General features: G+C 39.4%; 1 protein-coding gene across 1 annotated transcript in view; it reads right to left on the bottom strand.

The window, feature by feature from the left end:
• The window catches only part of XKR6 (XK related 6), a 308,582-nt gene extending 289,491 nt beyond the window's left edge, over nt 1-19,091 (bottom strand). Inside the window, exon 1 of the mRNA XM_036092404.2 lies at nt 17,753-19,091. Coding sequence (XP_035948297.2) covers nt 17,753-18,522 — 770 coding nt within the window. The 5' untranslated portion in view covers nt 18,523-19,091. The remainder of the gene's footprint in view (nt 1-17,752) is intronic.
• Between the last annotated feature and the right edge of the window lie 2,515 nt (nt 19,092-21,606).

Below are 21,606 nucleotides of genomic sequence, written 5' to 3'. Positions count from 1 at the left end.
AAATCTGACACTACAGGTGTCATTGTGGAAGATAACACCAGGACTAACTTTTTACCTAACGATGATCACACTGTGCTACGGAAGTGACCAGTTTTTAAATATTTTTAGGTAACACAAGTGAGACCAGTCGCCAGCTGGACAGTCTGGCTAAAAGACTAATAAGAGGTATGCCATAAGCTGAATGGGTTGGCCAGGACGACAGTATTAGTACTGCTTTTGTTTTTTAAACCGGCAACAGTCCTGGGCAAGGAAGAGAAAGATTTTGTTCGTTTATTCGTTTGTATGTTTTAAGTTGTAAGCCTAGAAAGAAATGAAAATATGTGAAGGGCTTGTTGATTTTTTTTTTAACTGCAGTAAAATATACTTAACATAAAATTTACCATCTTACCCATTTTTAAGTGTACAGTGGTATGAAATATATTCATGGTGCTGGGCAACCACCACCAGCATCCATCCACAGAACTCTCTTCATCTTCTCAAACTGAAACTGTACCTAATCTCCTATTCCTCCCTCCCCACCAGCCCCTGGCAACCACCACTCTACATTCTGTCTCTATGAACTGTACTATTTTAGGTACCTCACAGAAGTGGAATCAGACAGTGTCTGTCCTTTTGCTCCTGGCTTATATCACTTAGGATACAAATGTCCTCAAGGTTCATCCATGTTGTAGCATGTGTCAGAATTTCCTTCGTTTGTCAGGCTGAGTAATATTCTATGTACATGCTACATTTTGTTTATCCAGTCTATCCATATGGGGACACTGGGACTGCTTCCATCTTTTGGCTATTATAAATAACGCTGCTATGAACACAGGTGTATAAATATCTCTTCAAGTTCCTGTTTTCAGTTCTTTTGGGTATATAATCAGAAACGGAATTGCTCGATCACATATAAATCTACATTTAATTTTCTGAGGAATCACCATACTGTTTTCCATACAGTTGCACTATTTTACATTCCCAACAGCACACAAGGGTCCCAGTTTCTCCACATCCTCACCAATACTTGTCTTTTGGGTTGTTGTTGTTTTTACTGGTTTTGTTTTTGTTTTGTTTTGTTTTTTACTGTAGCTGTTCTAATGGGGGTGGTGAGGCGTTATTTGCTCAATTTTTAAAAAATCATTATTCAAGATTGTATCTGTGTCAATCAAGAGTATTATGTGAGGTTAAACAATTCATTGTTTATTTGGCCTTGACAAGAGTTCCCTAAGATCTGTGTTACCATTACTATAATGCCACTACGTATAATTTTGCAGAGTCCACCCAAAAGTGAATTTATGAATTAAAAACTGAAAAGGCTTATGAATAAGCTTTTAAACACAGTGTAAGCATTATAATATCTGCAGCAGTATTACATTCTGGAATGCATGGATGTAACAGTACTTATTTTGATTAAGCTCAGAAAGGTTCACCCAGTGGCTTTTATACAATATTGGGGAGTCTGGTTTGTTTGTACTCTGGGTCATATCGCCTGGCTACAATAGATGGAATAGTGGGAGGAAGACTAAATCAACTCCAGATAATATAAATAAATATACTGAAAGTATTAAAATTATATTAATAAGGTCAACGGGACAAAAGTTTTATCTCACATAATGTGCAGTTGACCTATAACACCATATAGCTTATGTTAAAGATTTTAGTGTATAGTTTTTATTCTAATTCTAATTTGCAATTTTATCACTCAAGTATAATAGTCTGAGAAGATATTAATTACTTATTAGCCATACAGGTCACAGATGCTGACTTTGTAGAAAAAACAAGGAACTTCATCTAGACTCCTCATACAGTCTCAACAAGTGGTGATATTATGTAGAGGAACTTTATTAAATAGCCTCTAAATAAAACACATATTTATTATTTTGTTTTAATGTTTTAATAACCTAATTTTTAAAAGCAGAATACCAGAGGGGCTTCTGGGTGGCTCAGTCGGTTAAGAGGACGACTACTGATTTTGCCTCAGGTCATGATCTCAGGGTCCTGGGATCCCCTGCATCGGGCTCCGCACTCAGCGTGGATTTGGGATCGTCTCTTTTGCCCTTCCCCCTGCTCGCTCTCTCTCTCTCTCAAATAAATAAATCTTTAAAAAAAAGAAAGAACACCAGAAAATGTAACCTAAATAATATTTGGAATTAACAGAGTAAGTATCTTAAAACAGATGACTGTTAAACCTTCAATACTAGAGTAATGGGTTCTATCTTTAAAATATTTTATGGCTTTCAATAAGAACTTATAACACATAGCGACATGCTTCAATGAAAACATTTTAGTTTGAGTTTTACACTGAATCATATTTAGATGCCTCAACAACTTTGTAAGGAATTTTTAGATAATTTTAATCCATCCCCAGTGGTTAACAAATAGAATCTAGAATTTTAGTAATATAAAGGCTTAACATAAAATTCCAAATTAAGTATGAATTTTACACATATATTTAGGTCTCTACAATTAATAGATGAAAGACAAGTGACTTTCAGGGGTACTTGTGGGGGAACAGTGCCCCAAAAAGGTCCCCAAATTGGCGGGAAATGGCTTTTTTCAAGTTATATCAGCTGTGCTCACGTATCAAGACCCCAAACTGTCCTAAATCAGATGAACTATTTTTTTTTACATTACATTTTTATTTTTTTATGTTACATTTTTTTAATTTTATTATGTTATGTTAATCCCCATACAGATGAACTATTTTTTAAAACTTGAAACACTGACAAGGGTTAGATATAGGGCCACAACATTTTTTATTTAGTTTATGAGGGCCATTTTTGCCTCAATTAAATTTCACCTGAAAAAACATTATTTAAAACTCTGGTCGTATTATTTCATTATATTTCAATTTAGTGTATTTAGTATGGATCACACTTAAAATGTCTGAACTTAGTTATTTTTAAAGATTAATTTAAATAGTTACTTATTTTACCTGACCAATTGAGTTGGTCTGTTTCTATATGACCCTCAGGCTAAGGATAGTTTTTACATTTTTAAAGGGTACAACGAGAGAGAGGCCTGATATGGCTCACGAATCCTAAAATATTGAATTAAAACATAAATCAAAGTTCTAAAAAGAAATTATCTCTTCTATACTTTAATCAATAGTAATTTACATCACACACACACACACACACACACACACACCATTAATCTGAAGGATACCTGGTTTAAGCATAAAATTCTTTCTTTCTGAGGCTGTGCACCCAAATGTAAGCTGCATCTTCTGGGGTACAAAGCTGTTGCCTGGGCAGGACTACATTTCCCAGCCTCCCCTGATCTGGTTACAGTCTCAGGGCTAGTTCTTCACAATGGACTGTCAGCACAAGCACTGTGTGTCACTTCAAGGTAGAACTTCTGGGAAGGAATTATGCTTTCTCCATATCCTCTTTTCTTTCACTGGCTGAATGCTGAGAGGGTTGAGTCCCTAAAGGATGTCAAAGCCACTATCAGTCAGGACCACCCACAGGAGACAATACATCTCTACTGTGTTCAGCCACTGAAATTTTTGTTACTACAGTTACTGAGGAAACAAGCTGTAACAGTCACTAACATAAATGTTGTATATTTGCTGCCTTTCACATTTAACTCACTTCTACTTAATTTGGAAATTCTCCCAATCATCCTTTAAAAAAAAAAAACAAACAACTCTATGAAAACGGCATGTTTATACTGTGGAAAGCCGTCTATTTACTCTAGCCATCAGTCTTTTCCTTGACAACTGGCCTCTGTTGCTCCCTTTTCTGTTTACTGAATGCTCTGATGAATTTTAATTTAAGAGCCCACTATAACCACATCTCAAATGAACCAAAATTTAAAACCATTCCTGCTCCACATGTGTAGTTCAAATGATGCGGCATTGAGACATTACCAGATTCCATCCAATGACTATATTACAGAAGCAGAAATTTCAAAAGGGATTAAAATAGCCCCTCTTCACTTCTTTATTGTATGTAAGGGCCAACAAAGCATGAAAAGGGTAATAAATTTCACTTAACCTTGAAACACTGGTATCTTCAAAACTAGAAATTTCCAAAACAGTAGAACCTTGGTATTTTCAAGAGCTGCATCTTGACACCGTCAGATTCAAAAATATGTCAGTTATGGCAAAATGCATGCTTCTGTAACATGGATTCCGTCACACTTGCCTGGCAAAATGGGAATGACAACAGTGTAATGGGAAAGTGGTGTTGGTTCATGAGTGATTTTTCCCAGCAGGTTAATGTTTTGAAGCTATCAAGGGCAAGATTTTTCACAAATAATGAGAAAAACGTGGAAGAAAAAACAAAATGAAGACTTTTAAGAAAACTGGTGAGACTCTTCCCAAAGTCTTACCTTCCTTTGGAACAAACTGGTGGTTGCTTTAGCGGCTTCAGTACCCACCATGCTTACCACTACACCTTGTGATACGGTGAACACACATGAAGGTTACACCTTACATCATTAGCTTTAATTATGGTGAAACTGGCCTCCAGTAGAAGCCAGTAACTACAAGAAATCTACATATCCAAGAAAAACATGTCCCAGGATAAAATAAGGCCGAGAATCATCTTGGTGCGGAGTACAAATGTCACCCATACTACTGTGCTGGTGTTTTTTATCTGGACTGTCACTGTTTTTGTTAGTGCTCTGGTTACAAAGTTCCATAGTTTTAAGTAGTCTAGCCTTAATCCTATTTTCTCCACAGTTGTTAGTTTTAGTGTGTGAATTTTTGCAGAATGAGAGGTTTCTCAGGAACGTATATATCACATTACATTAGATATGAGCATATCACTAATTGAGAAAGTGAACTGCACATGCCAAGCAAACAGGCAAAATGACACAATCCAACTTCATGGCACCCGCATTCGAAATCCTTTAACATGCCTGACAAATACCATCTCATTTAGTCCCAGACTGCTACATTTAAAAAACTACCTAAAAATTCTGTGGGCCCTAACAGGGAAAACCACAAATACAGTCCACAAATGCTATAAATACATTCCAACTCTCTATTTTTCCAAATTTACAATATAATTGCTTTTAACTTCAGCTTTGTTTTCACAACTTTCGTTTAATCTGCAAACAGAGTAATAAATCCTTTAGATAGCTTCTCTTTTCTTCCAATCCAAAGGTACACCATCACCTACTAGGTCTAAGCGAAACCATATGAAATTGCTAAGATTTTGAAAATATAATTTCCTTTTTAGAAGGCATAATCTTCTCTTTCAGAGTCAACTTTGATGAAAACTGCCTTAAAGAAGGCAAAATGGCAGCATCCTATATAGACAAGGCTCTTTAGAACTACTATTTAGTTGACTACTATTTAGTTGACTACTCCAACTTGCAACAACTCCAACCAAGTAAAATGACAGATTTGGGAGTTTTGCTCATTTTGATCCAAAATCAGAGGATCTAGTCCGGTCTACACCGTGCTTGCCCATATACTCTGTGTCCCATCTCTATCAGCCATTGCCTCCCCTAGGACTTCTGACCCCAAACTTCCCAGTTACAAGGAGCCTGAGTTTTCTCACCACTGCCACGGTGCATTCCTAGATGGAGCCTGAAGGGATGTTATTTAGGTATGTGCAGATTTAGGTGTCCTGTCCACTGTACTGATTGATATCCTACCAACATGGGGTGACAGAGTAAAACACTACAGGACCCCTTCCTATCCCCTCCCCTAGTTATCCACCCTCTGCCCACAAATCTATCAAGCAAAATGTAGTTAAGTCATTTTTCTTCTCTGCTTCCTTCATTCCTGTCTAGAATGACACCCATTTAATACCTTTTAGGTCACTTCTACCCTTCGTTCACCAGTTTCTTTTTAGGAATCCTATCCTTGGCACTGATTTCAACAAATAGAACATTTCTGAGAATTTGAGACATGAAATTCACTCTGGACTGGATATCAATCTCCCCAACACCACTCTCACCTGTCACTTCTGAAACACCAGCAGTGATAATTCACGTTAATAATGATCCAGAAGACTTCAAACCTCCAACGAAGCTTCTGAATCAAAGGAATATTCAATTATATGCCGTACAGTTTTAAAGTTAAATATATTTACAATATTCTACATCTTTAGTATATGGCAATCCATATGCCATGACATATGGCAAATCCAGCTACTATTTGATTAATACACACTTTTACCAACCCATTCCAACTAAGAGTAAGGTCCAATCAGAGACTGTTTAAATACTGGTGTGATCATTAAAATCATCATCACAGCTTCCTTTATACATTCTACCCCTCTAGTTCTAGTATGCCCGGTGCTTAAGTTTATAACAAGCTTCCCAAGCGATTCTAACAGAAACTCTTCTCCTTGCAAACTACCACTGCAAATATTGGTAAAAAGCAGCCTATACAACTGTGGTTCTCATCTCTGTACACTGCTGGAGAAACGTTTAACACAAGGGCTTTTAAAATATAGATTCCAAGGCCCTCCTAGACCTACTGGATCATAATCTGTAATGGTGGTACTCAGATATCCAACTCCCAGGTGATTCCAATGCACATCCAAAGTTTGGAAACAACTGCTTTATAATCTTAGGGATCTTAAGAGCTGCTGCTCTCGGTGACCAACAGGTCACCAAAGAACCAACATACAGGTGCAGCATTAGGTGGGACCCGCAAGGATAAAGAGGGGCCAAGAGGGTGTGGCCAACCCTACATAGTCCTTTCTGTAATGTGGAAATCACAGGGATGGAAGGTGCATCTTCCCTGAGAAAGAGATTAGGGGGAAGTACGGAAAATAATTTCCTAAGGATACAGACCTAATGGTACTACTCAGCTGCTCGAATCACATTAGCAGTTACAATCAACTACCTGCCTACCCCATTCTCTGCAGAGTTTAATACATTAGACTAGAAATCAGAGGTCTCAGAGGACCTTAGCTTTACATCAAGAGGCCCCAGTGGTTCAAGAATATCATTTCTCCACTTTCAATAAGCCAAACAGCAAAGTCCCAAAGTAAAGCAAAGTAATTAGTGAGAACAGACTTCTGATCATTACAAGAGAAGTCTGATGAAGAAAACTGCACATATTTTTGTCATCAGTGAGATCTGCCTTCAAAACCTTTCTCCAGTTAGTTACCAGTAATATCAGATTAACCTCTCTAAACCCATTTCTTCATCTGTAAAATGGGCCAAAAACTCATTAAAATTTAAATGAGACAGTATTTGTAAAAACAGAATTTTCAATAGAGTTTCCTTTCCTCCTTAGTAATTTCTATACCACTCCTCCACCCTCCATTAATTTTAGTCATACATAGTAATAGTTTATACATACCTCTGTTAATCCTTACCTCAACTGATTGCTACTACATATGAGAAACACACAGGACATGCTTTAATTTTGTTCCTCCAAAACTAGCATGATGCTTAAACTCTGTCTACTGAAAACCCATTGAAAACCCATCAGGGCCCAGATTCATACTAACTTCTTCAGGACAGATTTTTGTTTTTTTACTCTCAAGTACTGATTCCACTAGAGCAATGGCTCTCAAACTTTAAAGAAGATAAGAGGGTTGCCTGGGTGGCTCAGTGGATTAAGCATCTAACTTCAGCTCAGGTCATGATCTCGGAGTCCTGGGATGGAGCCCCGTGATGGCAGGCTCCCTATTCAGCGAGGAGTCTGCTTCTCCCTCTGTCCCTTCCCCTGCTGGTGTTCTTGCTGTCACTCTCTCTCTCAAATAAATAAATAAAATCTTTTAAAAAATAAATAAATAAAAATAAAGACGGTAAGAATTACTAGGGAGCTTGTTTAAAATACAAATCCCACCTCACACCAACAATTTCATAATTGATAACATGCAAGGATTTTCAATGGCTAATGCTAGTAGGTAAAAGGTTGCTAGGAAACAGAACACTGACACCTTGCCAAACTATTACCCCACGAATTACTGATTGCAAAGGGGAAAATGTACCTTTATACAGAAAAATCTGGCAGTCGGGATCTTAACCAGAAGATAAAACTTAGCATCACTAATAGTGCGACAAACCAGGAACATGTGCCTACTGATATAATGCAAATAAGAAGTAGGAAGCAGTATTTGGGGCGAAAATACGTAGCCTAAATAAAACCAAGCACCTAGACGCACCTTCAAGTTTACCAGACAACACGTATGTCAGACGACACTTGGAAAAAACAATTAAGCAATCCAAAATACAGAACATACGAGAACTGGTCTAGACTCTGCAAAAGTCAATGTCATGAGGGGGGAAAAAAAAATTAAGAGAATTGTTCTAGAGTCACAGAAACAAAAGCAATGTGTGAATTTTTATTAAATCCCTGTTTGGAGGGGAGAAAACCTATAAAAGAAATTGTTTTGGGGACAAATAGGCAAATGTGAATATGAAGCAGCTATTACATGATTTTATAACATTACGAAATAATTACTGAATTATTGTTAATTTTCTTAGATAGCATAATGGTATTACAGCTATGTAAAATTATTCTAATTATTTAGTATTTGAAGTATAGAGAGGTGCAATCTCATAATATGTTACATACACAAACACACGCTGACAAAGATATCTATGTTAGTTACTGAAACCAGGTAGATGGTAACAGGTGTTCAATATACTATCCTTTCTATTTCTCTGTATGCTTTAAAGTTTCCATAATGAAGACAAGAAAAAATACACATTCCCTGGCCCAACTCCCTAAGACTCTAATTCCTTAAGCATGTAGTGTAGTAAGCCCACAAATCTGCATTTTAACTAGCCCTGGGCCTATCCTAAAATACAAGATATTCTCTGACCACTCTAAGAAACACAGTTGAAGAACAAAGTAGAGTGTGTCTGCTGTCTGGAAGGGCTTGGGTTAATTCCCTGCCAGCTCTATTTTATTGGCAGGCTTCCCAAGCCACGGATTCGGTATCTTCCTCACCTTTGCCATCTTTCTTCATGTGCCCAGTATATTTAAGATGGACTGAGAAGGGGGCATAATGGTTAAAAGAGAAGGTTTCTATTTCATGTGCCTATGATTCCTTGAGAGCATCTCCCCAAGGTAAACAATAATAATCAACTCTACTTCCCTTCCAGGAGTGCTGTAAAAAAAACTTGCTTATCTTTCTGTGAACTCAATATTCAAATTTCTTCCTAGAAGTGGGTAATGAGCATATAGTCCATGCTCTATAAATTGATAACCAAAATAAAACAGAAATGGCATCCTCACAATTAAAAAAAAAAAACAACCCAAAATATTGCACTCAAAAGTTTTGATTACAACAAACTAAAAAGCTTTTGTACAAAGAGGACTACATCAAACTAAAAGGCTTTTACATAGCAATGGAAACCACCAACAAAATGAAAAGGCAATGAGAGAAGATAGTCACAAATGATATAGTCAATAAGGGGCTAACATCTAAAATATATAAAGAATTCCTACAACTTAATATTAAAAAAGATAAATAAACAAACACTCCAATTAAAAAATAGAGGCCCTGAATAGACATTTTTCCAAAGACACACAGATGGCCAACAGGCACAGGAAAAGATGAGCAATTTCATTAATCATCAGGGAAATGCAAATTAAAACCACAATGAGGTATCACCTCACGCCTATTAGAATGGTTATTATCAAAAAGACAAGAAAAAACAAGTGTTGGTGAGGATGTGGAGAAAAGGGAACCCTCATGCACTGTTGGTAAGAATGTAAATTGGTGCAGCTACTGTGGAAAACAGTATAGAGGTTCCCCAAAGAATTAAAAACAAAAAAAATAAAAATAAAAACAACTATCATGTAATCCAGCACTTCTAGTTCTAGGTATGCACCCAAAGAAAACAAAAACACTACAAAACAAAAACATCTTGAAAAGACATATACATCCCTATGTTCATTAGAGGATTATTTACAATAGCCAAGATATGGAAGCAACCTAAGTATCCATCAATAGATGAATGGATAGACAAGATGTGGTGTATTACCCAGCCATAAAAAATGAAATCTTGCCATTTGTGACAACATGGATGGACCTTAAGATATTATGCTAAGGAAGTAAGTCAATGATTTCACTTATATATGTGGAATCTAAAAAACAAAAGAAAAAGGCTCAGATACAGAGAACAGAGATGGATAATATAGGTGAAGGGGATTAAGAGCACAATCTTCCAGTTATAAATACACGTGACCCAGAAATGTAATGTACAGCAGAGATATCAAATTATTCTGTTGTATACCTGAAATTAATGAAACACTATATGTCAATTATTCTTTGATTAAAAAGTTATTTTAAAAACTGGTATTTCAAAATAAAAGTGATATATAAGAAACTTTGTTAGCAATATGCAAAATACCTTAGGATATAATGGTTTGTTTTAAGATGTGTTAAAATAATGTAATATACCAACATCTACCCACCTTAGACATAAAGAAAAATCTAAAGTTGAATCTTAAGTAGAAATGTATCAATGTCATTGTAACAATATTCAGTGAGACCTCCAAGCAAAACCCAAAAATACATCTGGGGGGTGCCTGGGTGGCTCAGTCGGTTAAGCGACTGCCTTCGGCTCAGGTCATGATCCCAGGGTCCTGGGATTGAGCCCCGCATCGGGCTCCCTGCTCAGTGGGAAGCCTGCTTCTCCCTCTCCCAGTCACCCTGCTTGTATTCCCTCTCTTGCTGTCTCTCTCTCTGTCAATTAAATAAATAAATAAAAATCTTTAAAAAAAAAAAAAGAAAGATGGGGCACCTGGGTGGCTCAGTCGTTAAGCGTCTGCCTTCGGCTCAGGTCATGATCCCAGGGTCCTGGGATCGAGTCCCGCATCAGGCTCCCTGCTCCGCGGGAAGCCTGCTTCTCCCTCTGCCACTCCCCGTGCTTGTGTTCCCTCTCTCGCTGTGTCTCTCTCTGTCAAATAAATAAAATCTTTAAAAAAAAAAAATAATAAAAATTAAAAAAAAAAGAAAGAAAGAAAGAAATACATCTGGAACCAAAAAAGTACCTATACCTTAATCTAAGAAAAACAAAAACAAGATTCACTTAGAATTATTTCCTAAAACAGCTCACAACTGACATGGAAGCTATCATTAAAAAAAAAAAAAAATTTACAAACACTAGTTTTTCGAAGTTAGAGAATACATACCAAATAATAAATTGCAGATGGTGATTTTGAGGTTCCTCCCCAGTAAAGAAATTAAGCAATTCATGGACATTTTAAAAAGACTAATTTTAGCTGAAATTGTAAAGTCACAAAATCAGCAAATAAACCAGCACAACACATTTCTCAGAAAGTCTAAACTTCGATAAATTTTAACATTAACTACAGAAAGATATAAAATACCTCTACAGGTAGCAAAGTTATTGAAAATAATGAGAATGTGTTTAGTACATCAAAATAACACATGGTAAAATTTTAAAGCAGTTCCTGGGAAATCTATACATTTTTAAATATTTTATTTGTTCTAACTAGAGCATGAAATTTTTTCTTTAAAACTTCAGAGTGCTAATATCTATAGCATAATAAACTTTTCAAAATTGAAGGGACCTTAAAGATCACTACCTTCAACTCCTCATTTGATAAATATGAGAAAATTAAGGCCAAAGATTTTTTTTGTAACTTGCAGAATGATAAACTATGATTTCTTAACTCCAGTGTTCCCTTTATACCATGCTATGTATGTCTTGTCCTTTAAAAAAAAAAAATCTCCAATAACAATAGTGGGTTGTCTTTAACCAAATGTCAAAAGTCACTGAACTTTTTAAAATGAGGCTATATGTTCATGACTTTTTTTAAATTTTAACTTTTCGAGACAAATAAGAAATCCAGAATTCTAACTAGAAGAAAATAGGTAAATAGAATTCTAACTAGAAGAAATAGGTAAATAGAACATCATGGGGAGTAAGTGTTAGCCATAAACTTGTTTGCAGAGAACACTGTAAAGCAACCAGCTCAGGGTGAAAATGGCAACGACATGTAAGACACAGTTTGCAATAGCCCAGAATTTATCAGTTACATAAGCCTACCTTTAGATAAAGTTTGCAAAATCAAAGCAAATAATGTTAAAAGACAGAAATGAACTGCTTGTAACTTCTGACATGTGCCTACCAGATTTCCAGAATGCTAGACTTCTGTCATACACAGTCTGATGCTTTGTTTCTGGATCATTCTGGAAATCCTATCCTTCATCACTAGCTGTAATGTTACTCAAAGCATGCCATTTTTTTCATCACCTTCCCTTGAAAACTCACCATAAATGTCAAGTATTACTTTTTCTAATCTGTCAAAAATGAGAAATACTCTTCAGAGATGGCTCTCTTCATAGTCACTCTCCTTTAGGAAGTGGTTCTTTATCTAAATATACAACTCCTCCCCTCATCATGTATTTCTATGATTTTTCAGGTGGTGGGAAGGGGTAAGGAGGACTAGATGAGACAACTTTACGCTGTTATAGCTGTCCTTTTTTTTTTCTTTGATGGAATCAAAGGGGCTTGCCCACTGCAAAATTATAAAATTATTATCCTACATTTTCCTTTAGGTTTAATATCTTCTGTTTACATCTTTAATTCTTTTAGAAGTGTTGTTTATATAACGTAGAGATCAATTCTTCCCCCATGTGGGTAGTCGTTTGCCCCAGTATCATTTGTTAAATAACCCCTTTTCCATTCATGGATTAGAAATGCTTTATTATCTATCTGCTTAATTCCCACAAACCTGTTTATTTACTTCAGTCTTTATTCTGCTTCACTATCTATGTGCCTAATTCCTCTGCCAGCCACACATTGTTCTAATTATTGACCCTTTATAGCACATCCCTTTTCTGATTTTTTCTGGTAAGTCTCAACATTTTCAACAAGATTTTTTTGATTACACAAAAACATTTACCTTTCTCAGATCAATTTTTCTTAAGTTTACCCTCAAAAAAATCCCACTGAGTTTCTTTTGAACCAGAATGCCATTAAACTTATAGATAAAATTAAAAAAAAATTATTTTTAAAATACTGAGACGCCATCTAGTAATAAGCAGATATATAAAGCCACCTACACACACACACACACACACACACGCACACAAATACATGTATACAATCTTCATCTCACTGTGACTGGTACTCTGGCCCCATACGAATGAAATTTGCTTACTTAACATTTCCATTCCTAAATCACAAAATCTTAGAGCTAGAAGAACACTATAGATCACTTAGTCCAACATCTCTTGTAAGCCCAGTTATGTTTACCTCAAGCCTACTTGAGAATCATTTCAAAATTAAAATTAATATACCCTTTACATGCAACATAATCATAAAGTACTACTTGGATCACACACAGGTAAAGAAGTGCGCTACATTTACTGAAGACTGCTTTCAATTTAGGAATCCTTTTAGAGTAAGATCCATACTCAGCTCAAGAAAAAAAACAAAAGTATCACAAGTACATACACTTGCAACAGCTCCAAATACTGTTTCAGACACTCATGTTTCCAAGGTAAGTCTTTTTTGTTACAGTGTGTCCAGGAACCAACCTTAATAGTACATCATTCCATTCCCAATTGTTCGATCATAAGAACACAAATCCAACAACAATCTCCAAATGGTATGAACTGAAACAATTCTAAAAGTGTTTCTCAAGCCTGGCTGCCCATGTAATCACCTGTGGAGCTTCTAAAAATAAGCTTGCGTGGGTCCCACCCTGGGACCTTCAGTATGTTCTTTTTCTTTTTGAAAGCTATAGTAGGTCTATTCTCAGCCAAAGTTAAGAACCACTATTCCAAAAGATTCAGCCCTTAATATGTCTAGTATTCCTATATATGGGGGGGGGGGGGTGTGAAGAAGGAGTAATGATAAAGCATCTTCACCAGCCTAGCAACATTTGCTGCTGATTCACAGAGCTCTGTCTCTACATTATGCCATTCTTAAAGCAGAAAAAATTGGGGGGGGGGAGGGGCTGGGTGGCACAGTCATTTAACCATCTGACTCCTGGTTTTGGCTCAAGTCATGATCTCAGGGTTGTGAGATCGGGCCCTGTGTAGGGCTCCATGCTCAGTGAGTTTACTAAAGTTTCTCTCTCCCTCTCCCTCTGCCCCTCCTGGTGCTCCCTCCCTTCCCATCCCCCCCCCCAAACAAATAAATAAATAAATCTTGAAGAAAATAAAAAATTGGAAAAAACAAAGTTTTTGACTGTTCGTAGATTTGATGGGGCCATTATGATATGTGAAACGCCTTTTGCTTTCTTCTCCCTTGAAGGCAACCCTCCACCCCACATCTCCCAAGAGAAAGGGTGGCTGATGTTCACTTTAAAAACAGCTAATACTATTAAGATTTTACATAAATTCCTCTTTTACTTTGTGAAATAGAAGGGTGTAAACACACTCATAAAAATAAATAAAAGAGATTAATGATCTGGCTGGGAGATCATGACATGAGATGAAATTTCGGTCAAAGAACTGTTGTTTCACGACTGCAGAGAAGTGCCAACACACTCACCACCCTCTGAAGGCAGCACAGAAGCAAAGAAAGGCCAATACACTGAAGGGAAAAACTTAACAGTGCAAATATGCAAACTAAATCAAACTGTTTCTAAGGTCTAACCCTCCAAGAAAATGATCACACTTTCTAATAACAACACTTTCACTAAACTGAAGCCCAGTGTGACTCATATTCCTGTTATGAGTGACTCATATACCTTCTATCCCTGGGAAAAGCACCTGAAAAATAGAGCATATAAAGCTACACCGTAAGCTACAGCTAAGTAATTAGTGAGGGTAAAGCATGCATTAAATAGACCTTAATCACACACTAATACTGTGCAAAAGGAGGGTCATGAAACCAAATCATCCTACAGACAACTATACTTCCATGCTCCAATTCTGGCCTAGCCAAAAATATTTTCTTATATTCTGTAAACTCATTTGGTGAAACAGCTATCAAATATGCTCATCTTGACAGGTAAGGCATCACACAGAGAAGTTTACCACCTTGCTATCAAAGAAAACTAAATTCTCTTAAATGAGCACTGAGACTTGTCCAAGCAAGAGTCAGAAACTTTACGTTAAAAAAAAAAAAGGGCATGTGAAGAGACAGGTATTTGTGGTTTAGTGGAATCAGTTTTAACAAAATACAACTTTCCCAGTATCTTTTCTTAGAAATGTGGCCCAAATCAGTGATATAATTCCTAGGCCTTAACCTTTCTTTCACATGACCACATGAAACAGCAAAATTTACGTAGCAAATATAATTAAGGGAACAACTGTAACCCCAAAAAATCTGCAGTAAAAACTGAGATGATGTACAGTTATACACACTGATAAATAACTGTTTGCCAAGAAATTCAAACAAAAACAAAGATAAAAATCTTTCTCTAAAGCACTTCATATGAATGATCTGCATGTAAGCCACATGCCTAGCAGGTAGTAAAGAGCAGACCCTGCTCCTGGAATATTTCAAGCAAAACCAGCTTTCTGAAAAAAACTGAAATAAATAATTCCTTCTTTAGCAAGTATTTCTGTTGAAGTATAGCTATGTTGGAATAACTTAACTGAATTCACATACCTTTGAATACTTTATACTTTCAAAACTTTATGAAATATTTAGACATATATTCTAATCTTGAAAAAATATTTAAACATAGTAAAATCACAGGCATCTTTTTAAAATATATTTGTATGCCACTACAAATCTTGAAAGTTCAATGAATATCTGGGAAAGAAATACACTACCCTATTTTAAACAACTATAAAACCTAAATTTACACTTAAAATGTACTTTTCAGTTTGTTCCAAAATCTGGACTTCTTACTTTGCCCAAATACAATTGAGGTCAGCGGGGGGGGAATTGTTCTGCCTACAAAATTTGTGAAACTGAACTCCATTTCATTACGTCCAAAAAGCTTACTGCTAATAAATATCTAGGATGGATTACATTAGAAAAAATTCTCTCAGGAACTTTAACCTGACACCAAGATTCTGACTGCCTACACTTAGGAGTCGGAAGACACGGAGAGATAGACTTTAGCTTGTTTAGAAGAAATGTAGTTACTAAATATATGCTGTTAAATTTTACTAGTATTTCAAAATCCTTCTCTTCCCCATTCTTCTTGTCCCTCTCCCCCTTCATTCTTTTGCATCTTATCAACCTGCAAGAAATCAAAAAAAGTATCCCCAGTATCAAACACACTACCTTTGATTCAATATGGATTTGGGTGTTAAGGGATGTTTTTAGATTTAAGATTTCAAATTCAAAACATGTTTCAAAATTTTACTTGACCCCAAGCTACACTCACAATTACCAAAAGTTAATCAGTCTTTTTTTTTCCTATTTTATCCCCCTACCCCCTTGTTATAAACTTATCAGCAGGAAACCAATTATTTGCAGACAAATACAGCTAGGGGGGAAAAAAAGCTGCTTGGTTCAATCTAGGAAGACCAATAAACAAGCCTGGGAGTACCAGGAAAATCAGGAACCACTCACTCATTCCCCCATCCTTAATTTGCATATAAATTCTATAGGACAAAGTTCTTGCATTCACTCTCACGATTTGACTTAATTCAACCCCCTGCTTTCTGAAACGGTTTTATTTAAAACTGTGAAGAGAGATCTGGACAAACAATTCAAAAGGCAATGATACTTTTACCTCAGTTAACCTAAGTATATCTCGGTTAACTGAAATACAGAGAACTAAAATCTCCTACTAGGTGCAGAACTCTGGGCAGTCTAGGCAAAATGTCTTCTCACAGAAGCAATGTACCTGAAGAGCTCTGTGTAATTTATCTTCAGTTAAGATTTGTTTCTCTTGCAATGTTTACCTACAAACTCAGTTTCCAGAATACACTCAAGCTGATTTAAGTTGGAGGGCACAGATTTACCAAGATTTTAACGGGATCACTTCCTTAGCTTAGCCAGTTAAGGTCAGTAGCCAAAAGAACATATGCAAGTGGTTTTTGAGGGACTCACCAGGCACAGGGGAAATTTACAAGAGAAAAGGGCCGCAGGGCCAAGCTTGGGCTTGTGTAAACATAAATCACCTACGCACTGGCCTGGCTACCGAAAACAATGTTCCTCCAGAATAGGTGTCCAGGTGGCTAATTGACTTTCTGGAGATGAGAGTTAAAAACAAACGCTTACACCCACCAGATACTACACAATTTTACCTGTCACCAAGAAAAGGGCACGTCTAATCCAACAAAAAAAAAGAAAAGAAAAAAAAAAAGTCGTTTTCCCTTCAAGGAGGGCAGCGGTTTGGAGTCATTTGCAGGGGATGGGATTGCAGAAAGGGGGGGTGGGGGGCGTGGAATAAAGGAGTGCTAAAAGGAGAGGCAGGGCCCCACACAGGCCACTGCGGAGAGAAGACGGGGGAAGAGGGGAAGATGTCTCACCGGGGGACAAAACCGAGTGCAAAACCGGCTGGAAGAAGGAAGGTTCCCCCCAGGAGACGAGCTGGGGTGCAGATAAAAAGCGCTAACGGCTGGTTACCTTGGGATACAGGGGAAAGGGACAACGGGAATACAAAGGTCTACAGAGATGTGAGGAAAGGAAAGGAAAGGATGAGGCAGGGTCTCGGGTAAGTGCGAACGGGAAGAAGACAGACAAACAGCGGGACTGGGGCCTCCCAGGGCCAAAAGGCGTGGCCAGGAATCCAGATCAAAACGATGGTCTTTTTGAGACGCCAGGGGAAGTGCGCGGCAAACCCCTCCTTCAAGACCCCGGGCCAGACCCGTCCGAGGAGCCCAACTGCGAGGCACCTCGAGGCCGAGACGCGCTCGGAGGGCTCTCGCCTCGCCCGCGGGGCCCTCCGCAGGGCCGGCTGCCCAGGCCCCCGCCCCCACCCCCACCCCCGCAGTGCTCTTACCTCCACACCTGCCCCATCTGCAGCAGGTGGATGACCGACTGCCAGATCCACACGGAGAGGCGGCACAGGCGCTGCGCCCCCGGCGTGGCCGTGCCCCCCACGCCCGGGCCGCCGCGGGCCGCGCCGTAACCGTAGCCGGCCCCCATCATGGGGGGGCCCCGGCTGCTGAGCCCCTCCACGGCGCCCAGCCCGCCGCCCGTGTAGTCCTGCACGAACCAGCGGAAGCTCAGGCTCTGCACCAGCAGCGACGGCACCAGCACGAAGAAGAGGGTCAGCCCGAAGAAGACGTAGTCCCCCTTGCGGTAGTAGTCGAGGGCCAGCCACAGGTCGGTGCCCACGTCCCCGAAGAAGACCAGCAGCGCCAGCACGATCCACAGGCAGTCGAGCCACGGCCGCTCCACCTGCGGCGGCGGCGGTTCCGGCCGAGTGGCAGGCGTCGGGTGGTCGTGGTCTGCGCCGGCGGCCGCGGGCGGCTGCAGCGGCTGGTCCCCCCCGTCGGCGGCGGCGGCGGCGGCGCTGCGGCGCGGCTTCCTGCCCAGGAGCGAGCGCAGGCAGGCGGAGCGGCAGCCCCAGTAGCACGAGGAGGTGTTGCAGCAGTGGCAGATGTGCAGCGAGCTGCTCTCGCCGGGCTCGCTGCCGTCGCCGCCGCCGCCGCAGCCGCCTCCCCCGGGCTCCCCGTCCTCCTCGCCGCCGCTGCCCACCGCCTCGTCCAGGTTGTGCAGCTGGGCGAAGCCCACCCCCACGCCACCGCCATCGGATTTCGCCGCCATCTTGACTCTCTTCCCAGCTCCGGAGGTTGGGGGGGGAGGGACGGGTGGGGGGGGGAAGAAGGCAGGGAACGGGGAGGGGGGGAAACGAATGGAGAGGAAGGGGGGCGGGGAGGAAGCGGGGGAGCAAACGAACGAGGGGGGAGTGGGCCAGGGAACCCCCTCCGCTTCCGGGTAGTTGGCGTCACTTCCGGGCGAGCCCCCCAATCGCACGGCGCCCGCAGCTCCCCAGCCCTACCCTCCCGGCCAAGATGGCCGCCCTCCTGTGCCTCAGCTGCTGGGCGGGGGACCGGGGGGTTCTCCCCGCCAGGGCTCCCCTTCCCCTCTTCCGTTGACCCCGAAACCCATCAGGTTGACCCCTCGGCGTTTCTGAATCCCGCTGGGCCGAGTGATGCGGTCCAAAGTGATCCCTGGAGGGGGCAGTGCCAGACGTTTTGGGGTCCCCTTCCTCAGCGTCGCAGCTCACAGCTTTCCTCCTGGAGAAACGCCCCCTAACACGCTCCCGGCTGCTGGCGGAGGGGCGGGACCTCTGAGGGAAGGGGCGGAGCTAGTGCAAAGCAGGTGATTACGTGTCACTTCCGGGAGATAGGATGACCTCATTGAGTAGTTAGGCACCCCCCCAACATCAAAATGGCTGTGTCTCACCTCTTTGGTTGTTTTGGGTTTTTTTTTTTTTCCTTTCAAAATTCTCCTACTCTTTTCTTATTTGGGGGGGTCTTGAGAAATTACATAAGTCAGTTTAGATTCCCACATACAACTTACTGATTCTCACTTGTATTTGGACACTTTCCCTCCTCTGTTGACCCCCTGATTTTCTTGTCACTGACGACTTTACCATCTTTAGTAATAAAGTTTCCATCATTCCCTTAAGAAAACTCCAAAGTCCAGTTAAAAGTCAGCCTATGCGTCTTGAACATCGGAGCAAAGATTGAATTGGCATTAGTGACCTTGAATATTTTCATCATCACTGGAATGTATTTCTACCAACTTTTTTTTTAAGTACATGATTTTAAAATTATGTGACCTTAATTTGTAAAATTCAGAACTAGCCAGGGTTTAAGCTATATCAATTACTTGTTCAAGTTATTTGAATGTGTGAAGCCTGCCTTTTAGAATTTTTTTGGTGCTAAAGCTGTATCAGTAAACATGGCTTTAAATGAATGAAAACGTTATCAATGTGCGATATCATTAAAACAGGTGCAAGGTACACTACTTAATCTTAACAAATTACAAAAGCGAAGCACCACTGAGTGGATTTAAATTACAATGATCTTCTAGTGAAAATATATTTGAAGCCAGACAAAGCAAACTACATGGTTTCAGTTGTTACTGATCAAGTTAAAGAAACATATTGAAGTTAAAAAAAAAAGAAAAAAAAATGTTTTAAACCCTGAATTCTCTCCTTAACCTCACCAGATTGTCATACTCATTTTTTCTGATTCTGTCCACTTCTCTCTTCAGTGAAACCTAAGAATACCATAATTTTCTTTGGAATGCTGAGGACAAATTAAGTAGTATTTGCACTGAAGTTCTGTGGAAGAAAGGTGCCTTTGAAATTTTCAGTATTATTTTGAGGTATATGGTATTTAACACTATAGCACCTAGTTAATTGGGTGGCAGGGCAAACAAGGATTCCATATTTTAGGACACAACTTTTCATGAGTATTTATGTTAAGGTAGATACTATAAAGACTTTATAGAAAGTACTCATAGAGGGGCGCCTGGATGGCTCAATGGCTAAGCGTCTGCCTTCGGCTCAGGTCATGATCCCCGGGTCCCGGGATAGAGCCCTGCATCGAGCCCCACATCGAGCCCTCTGCTCGGGGGGAAGCCTGCTTCTCCCTCTCCCACTCTCCTTGCCTGTGTTCTCTCTCTCTGTCAAAGAAAGAACTCATAGAGAATTTTTACCCCAGCCACTGGGGAGGGAGGTAAGGGGAAAAGGGGAGAAGTAATCCCAAAATCTACTTTTGGAAACAAGTCACATAACCGTATCCTTTTATTTCGTTTTATGATTTAAGCCTCTTTGTTCCTACGGTAGTAAAACTTATAGCCAGCAGGTAAGGATACTTCCTCATGTAGGTGGCATTCTATTTCTTTACAGAATTTGAATTAATAATATTTTAGAAAGACAGATTAAGAGTAGATTAGGACTGCCTAGGTCTGGATCCCAGTTCCACTAAAATAATAATATGAATGGTAAAAAGGAAACCAAAGGCTCAAAATGGCATCACTCAGGCCAAGTCACCAAACCAGGGCTTAATATCTGACTGCAGTTTCAACCTCCCCCAGAAATGTGGTCTTAACTAGTCAGTCAGAAATTTTCTGAGCAATACCAATAGAGTAATTTGTCACATGGACCCTCTCCATCCCCCAAAGGAATATGAGGTAATCTACCTAATAAGAACCCCTGCCCTTGCAGCTAAGGCAAAGTGACCTTGCCTGGTACAACTCATTTTTTTCTTTTGCTAGTAACTTTTTGCCCACCCTCCTTCTATAAAAACCTTCCATTCTGTAGAACTCTTTGGAGCTCCCCTCTACTTGCTAGATGAGATGCTGCCCAATTCATGAATCATTTAATAAAACTAATTAGATCTTTACATTTGCATGGTTGAATTTTTGTTCTTTAACATGAATAATGTGAGCAAGATAACCTCCTTAAACCTCAGTTTCCTCCATTGTATGATGGAAATAATAACGTGCCTTCTCTGAAAAGTTGTTGGGTGAATTAAGAGGTAATCCATTTGAAACTATCAACTTGATACCTGATAGGTAGTAAGTACTAAATAAATGATAACTGCTATTTTTATTATTATTGCTATCATGATTATGTTTGAATAGTACCAACACACAGTTACTTAAGTTCTGTCATTCAGTATATTTGGTAACTCTAATAAATGAAGGCATTTTTTAAAAACTTCTAGGAAACAGGTACAATGAATTTGTGTTTTCAAGTATATTTTCTCTGTTTAAGCCTGTGAGGCTATGAAATGAGATACAAAAGCAGGCAGCAATGACATATTTATGATTCCTATTTCTCTGTGCCCTGAAAGAACATAATATACTAGTGAAATTAGCTAAGTAAATTAC

The sequence above is a fragment of the Halichoerus grypus genome, chromosome 3, assembly GCF_964656455.1.
Source record: "Halichoerus grypus chromosome 3, mHalGry1.hap1.1, whole genome shotgun sequence".
NCBI classification, from domain to species: Eukaryota; Metazoa; Chordata; class Mammalia; order Carnivora; family Phocidae; genus Halichoerus; species Halichoerus grypus.
The sequence above is the reverse complement of the archived record's forward strand: the minus strand, read 5'-3'. Positions and strand labels throughout refer to the sequence as shown.